The sequence below is a fragment of the Corapipo altera genome, unplaced genomic scaffold (genome assembly GCF_003945725.1).
Source record: "Corapipo altera isolate COAL_440 unplaced genomic scaffold, ASM394572v1 201, whole genome shotgun sequence".
NCBI lineage: Eukaryota > Metazoa > Chordata > Aves > Passeriformes > Pipridae > Corapipo > Corapipo altera.
In genome coordinates, this window is record NW_020884940.1 from 3,031,584 (window position 1) to 3,036,339 (window position 4,756).

The following is a 4,756-nucleotide window of genomic DNA, read 5'->3' on the forward strand; positions in this document are numbered from 1 at the left end:
GGACCCCCGGGGAGGGGTGGCAGTGCCGCGGCTCCCCCGTGCCAGGGTCTGTGGCGCCGGCCATCTGCGGCGGGCTCGCAGCTGCGCCCACCGCGCTCCTGGCACAGGGTGGGCACGCTGGATCCAGAGCCCCCCGCCGGGAGCCCCCGCCGTGGGCCCAGCCTGGCACGGTGCTGGCAGAGCAGCCATCCGGAGCCGGGTACCAGGGGGATGGGGGTCCTGGGGAGCAGAGGGGACCTGGATCAACCCCCGGGGGCAGGGAAGGCGGTGCTGAGCTGCTCTGGCTCCTCTCTGAAGATGCTGCAGCTGTGACGCCACAGGGATGCAGCCAGGAGGGGAAGAGCCCCCCCAGCTTTACCCTCCCCCAGCACCCACAGCCGCCTTCCCGTTAAGCCCCCAGGCCGAGCTGTGCAGCAAAAATGAGCCTCCAGCACCTCCGGGGGGGTCCCAGCCTCCTTCCCCACCTCCCCATCGCTCCTGGCTCCAGGGCTGACCCTGCTGGGAGCTGCAGGGGCTCTGTGAAGGGTGACCCCGGGAGTGGGGGTGTGGCCGTGCCCCCCAGCAGTTGTCCCTCCACCCCTGATCGATGCAGCCCAACATTAACATAAAATCGATGCCCCCTCCCCTGCCCAGCCTGCAGTCACCCCGCAGCAAAACCCTTTAACCCCTTCGCCCCTCCTGGGGCACCCACGTAGGGAGAGGGGGGAGGGACAGGATGGGGGTCCCTCCCTTCAGCCCGTCCATGCAGGTCCCTGCAACCTTGGGCCCCACCCGCCGTCCCCGAGAGCTTTCACACGCACGACACCGAAGGGGAAAACTGGGGACAGGCTCTGGTGACACGACCGTGGTCGCAGGGGGATTGTGGTGGTACAACCGCATGGAAAAGCACGTGGCTGAATCCACGTGGATCCCCGGGGCACGGCAGGGTCAGCACAAATCCTCTGCCTCCGCCCTGACCCGCTCCTGCCACCGGGACTGCTGGGGACAAGGGACCTTGGCTGGGGACATGGCGGGGTGGCATCGCTTCCAGTCGGGAGCTGGACGGAGGAGGGTGGGATCAGCCCCTCTGAATGCCCAAGCAGGCAGGAACGGGCAGGGGTGGGCAGGAGTGGGCAGGAACGGGCAGGAAACAGGCAGGAACAGGCAGGAAACAGGCAGGAAAGGACAGTAACAAGGCGGGAATGGGCAGGAACCAGGAGGGAATGGGCAGGAACAGGCAGGGTTGGGTAGGAACAGGCAGTAACAAGGCAGGAATGGGCAGGAACCAGAAGGGAATAGGCCAGAAGCAGGCAGGAACAGGCAGGAACGAGCAGGAATGGGCGGGAACAGGGACGGAGTCAGGGCTGGGTCTCAGCTGTGTGTGCCAAATACCAGGGGGTGCTGGTGACAGTGGGGTGCCCCTGGAAGTGTCCCCCGGTGTCCAGCCCCAGGCGTGGGGCGGCCAGAGCCGATGGCCACAATCTGGCACTGGGGCCGTGCCCGTGGCCACCCGGTGCCAGCCGAGTCCTGGCCCTGCCCTGCAATCTGCTCCCCCCTCCCCGGCCCCGGGCAGGCTGCCACCCTGCCCAGCCAGGCCTGGCCGGGGGCCTGGCCCTTCCCTGGGGATTCTTCCCTGGGATGGGGAAGGGGGGGAGGCGTGTCCAGCTCTCCTCTGCTCCACGACCTTGTGCCCAGGGATCCACAGCCTGGGGGCAAAGCAGGAGCTGGGAGATGTCCAGAGGTACCCAGGGATGGTGGTGTGTCCCCAAACCCCCTGGTATGTCCCCAACCCCTTGGTGTGTCCCCAAGCCTCTGATACGTCCCCAACCCCTCTGTCATATTCCCAAGCCCTCTGGTATGTCCCCAAACCCCCTGGTATGCCCACAACCCCACTGGCATGTCCCCAAGCCCTGCTACGTCCCCAGACCTCTTGTTACATCCCATAAGCCCCCTTGTATGTCCCTAAACACCTCAGCATGTCCCCGAGTCCCCTTGTATATCCCCAACCCCCCCAACATGTTCCCCAAACCCCTGGTATGCCACCCAAGCCCTCTGGTATGTCCCCAAACCCCCCTGGTATGTCCCCCAAGCTCCCTGGCATGTCCCCAAACCCACTGACCTTGGCCCTGTGCCCCCCTCTCCACCTGCCCAGGGCCTCCTCCTCTAGCCTGACACCCCCCATCCCCCCCAAGCCCGGGGCCAGTCCCCTCTTCCCACCAGTGCTGGGGAATTCATTAACTGGCCACAGCTGGGCCCTGCTGGGGAGGCCAAGCTGAAAGGAGAATTAACCTCTTCCTGCCCAGCCTCCCAAGCCTGGGATCCCCCCCACTGTCACAGCTGGCAGAAGAGGATGGTCCCCTCTCAGGGGGTGCTGGGGGGCTTTGTCCAATGCTTCCCAATCCAGGCTTTTATTTGCAAGGGAAGCTGGTGTGTCCCTTCCCCACACAGCCTGGGAGGGCAGGGGGGGGGCTTTCTTTGCTCACCCCCATGGAGCCCCCCAAGTCTGTGTGCCCTGGGGGTTGGAGGGGGTGAGGGTTCATCACTCAGTTCTGGCTTGGTTGAACCTGGGAGCCCCCCTGCCCAGGCATGGGTGCCCCCACCCCAAATCTTGCTGTTCCCCCAGGCCTTAACCACCCCCCAGCCCAGCCCACCCTGCAGGGTGACCATCTCCCCCTCTCCCTTGGGAGGGAGGGGCAGAAGGACCCAGGCTCCCCCCCAGCTCGTTAGAAAGCTTTTATTTCTCTCTATTTACAGACTTCATTAAAAAAAATAAACAACAAATCCCTCCCCTTCCCTCCCTCCCCCTCCACCCCCCACCATGGCACTGCTCACCCACAGCCCTGCCCCGTGGGTGCACAGGGGGCTCCTGACCATGGGGCCAAGCCTGGGACCCCACTCAGGAATGGGGGGGCCCAGGGGGAAAGTGGGACCCCAGGAACCAGCTGGCAGTGCCATCACATTCACATCGAGCCCCAAAGCCCCCCCCTCAATGCCACAGGGGGTTGAGCCAAGCTGCCACCAGGACCCCCATGAGTGCCATGGGGGGTGACCCCATCCCATACCCCCTCCTGCCCCCCACAGAACAGCAGGGAACAGCTCCTGGGGCAGAGCTGCCCAACCCCCTGCCCGGACCCCTTGTTATCCCCCCCAGGACTCCCTGTGACCCCCCCCAGTGCAAGCAGAGGTTTATGGCTTTCAGGAGTTGGCCCTACTATAAGCAGAGGGGATAAAAAGGGGGGGGACAAGGGAATCCCCCCAAAGATCAGGATCCCTCAGGGTGGGGGGACGATGGCTGCTGGGGTGAGGGATGTAAAATCTCATAAATTAAAGAAGATAGAAGGGGGGGGGGGGGGGGGGGAATTGAGGTGAGGTGGCCTTCCCCAGGTCAGTGCCAGGATTCTGGGGGCTGAACCCCCCAGATGCATTACCAGAGATTGGGGTTGGCATGGGGAGAGCCCCCCCGAGCCCTCTGCTGCTGTGAGTCTAGGTTTGTTGGGGGGGGGGCAGAGGGGGGTCCCCCACATTCCTCCCCCTCAGCCAAAGCCCTTCTCAAGTTCAAAGCTGGGTGTGAAGGCAACAAAGGGGGGTGGGGAAGGGAGGGGCTCCTCTCTGAGTCCAACACCCTTGTGCAAAGCCCCACGTCCTCCCTGGGGCACCCTGAGCACCCCCAACAGGTGTTTGGGGGGAGGGAGCAAAAAGACCCCTAAAAAAGGGGGGATATTCAACCCCAAAGCCACCCCAAAGCCTCCTGGGGGTCACTGGTTGTCCCCAGGCTGGTACTGGGGCTCGGTGGCGGTGAAATAGTCCTCGAGGAAGGACTGGAGGTACTCGAAGGTGGGACGTTCCTCGGGCTCCCGCTTCCAGCACTGCACCATCACCTCGTGCAGGGACGAGGGGCAGCTCCCCGGGCACTGCATGCGGTACCCCCGCTCCACCTGCTCCAGCACCTCCCTGTTGTTCATCCCTGCGTGACAGGGACAGCCCTGCTCAGCGAGCAGCACCCCCACGGGACCAGCCAGCGGGGAAACCGAGGCGCAGGGCACCCCTTGCCAAGGGAGATCAGCCCCTGTCTGCACCCCAGGGGTGCCCAGTGCCCCGGGGGGGCCATACCTGGGTAGGGCACCCGGCCTTTGGTCACCAGCTCCGTCAGGAGGATGCCAAAGGACCAGACGTCCGACTTGATGGTGAACTTCCCAAAAAGCGCGGCCTCCGGAGCCGTCCACTTGATGGGGAACTTGGCACCTGCAGGGAGAGGCGGGAGAGCCATGGCTGGGGCACCCCCCTGCACCCACACCCACGGCACCCAGGTCTGGGGACACCCCACACCCTGGACATCCTGCACATGGAGCTCCCTGTACTGGGGGTGTCCTGAACCCAGGGTACCCTGAACTGGGGGCACCCAGCACCCGTGAAACCCTCAGCCTGGGGCACCCCACACATGGGGCACCCAGCACCCAAGGCACCCAGCACTGGGGACACCCTGCATCTGGGGCACCCATACCCTGGGGCACCCATAAACTGGGGTACTTATAATTTGGGGTGTCCTTCACCTATGATATCCATTCCCTGGGTCACCCATACCCTAGGTTGCCAATCCACTGGGGTATTACCCAACATCTGAGGCATGATCACCTAAAATACCCATCCCCTGAGGCACCCATCTTTTGGGGTGTCCATCACCAGGGACACCCATCCCCTGGGATACCCATCACCCAGGACACCTATCCCCCGGGTACCCATTATTTGGGGTGTCCATCATCAGGATACCCACCCCCCT

General features: G+C 64.3%; 1 protein-coding gene across 2 annotated transcripts in view; it reads right to left on the reverse strand.

Moving 5' to 3' along the window:
* Window positions 1-3,105: 3,105 nt before the first annotated feature.
* Window positions 3,106-4,756, reverse strand: part of FGR (FGR proto-oncogene, Src family tyrosine kinase) — a 10,311-nt gene continuing 8,660 nt past the window's right edge. For both annotated transcript variants that reach the window (XM_027661399.1, XM_027661398.1), the window contains 2 exons: window positions 4,090-4,221; window positions 3,106-3,943 (listed from right to left, as the gene is read on the reverse strand). In XM_027661399.1, the coding sequence (XP_027517200.1) occupies window positions 3,735-3,943; window positions 4,090-4,221 (341 nt within the window). In that variant the 3' untranslated portion in view covers window positions 3,106-3,734. The remainder of the gene's footprint in view (window positions 3,944-4,089; window positions 4,222-4,756) is intronic.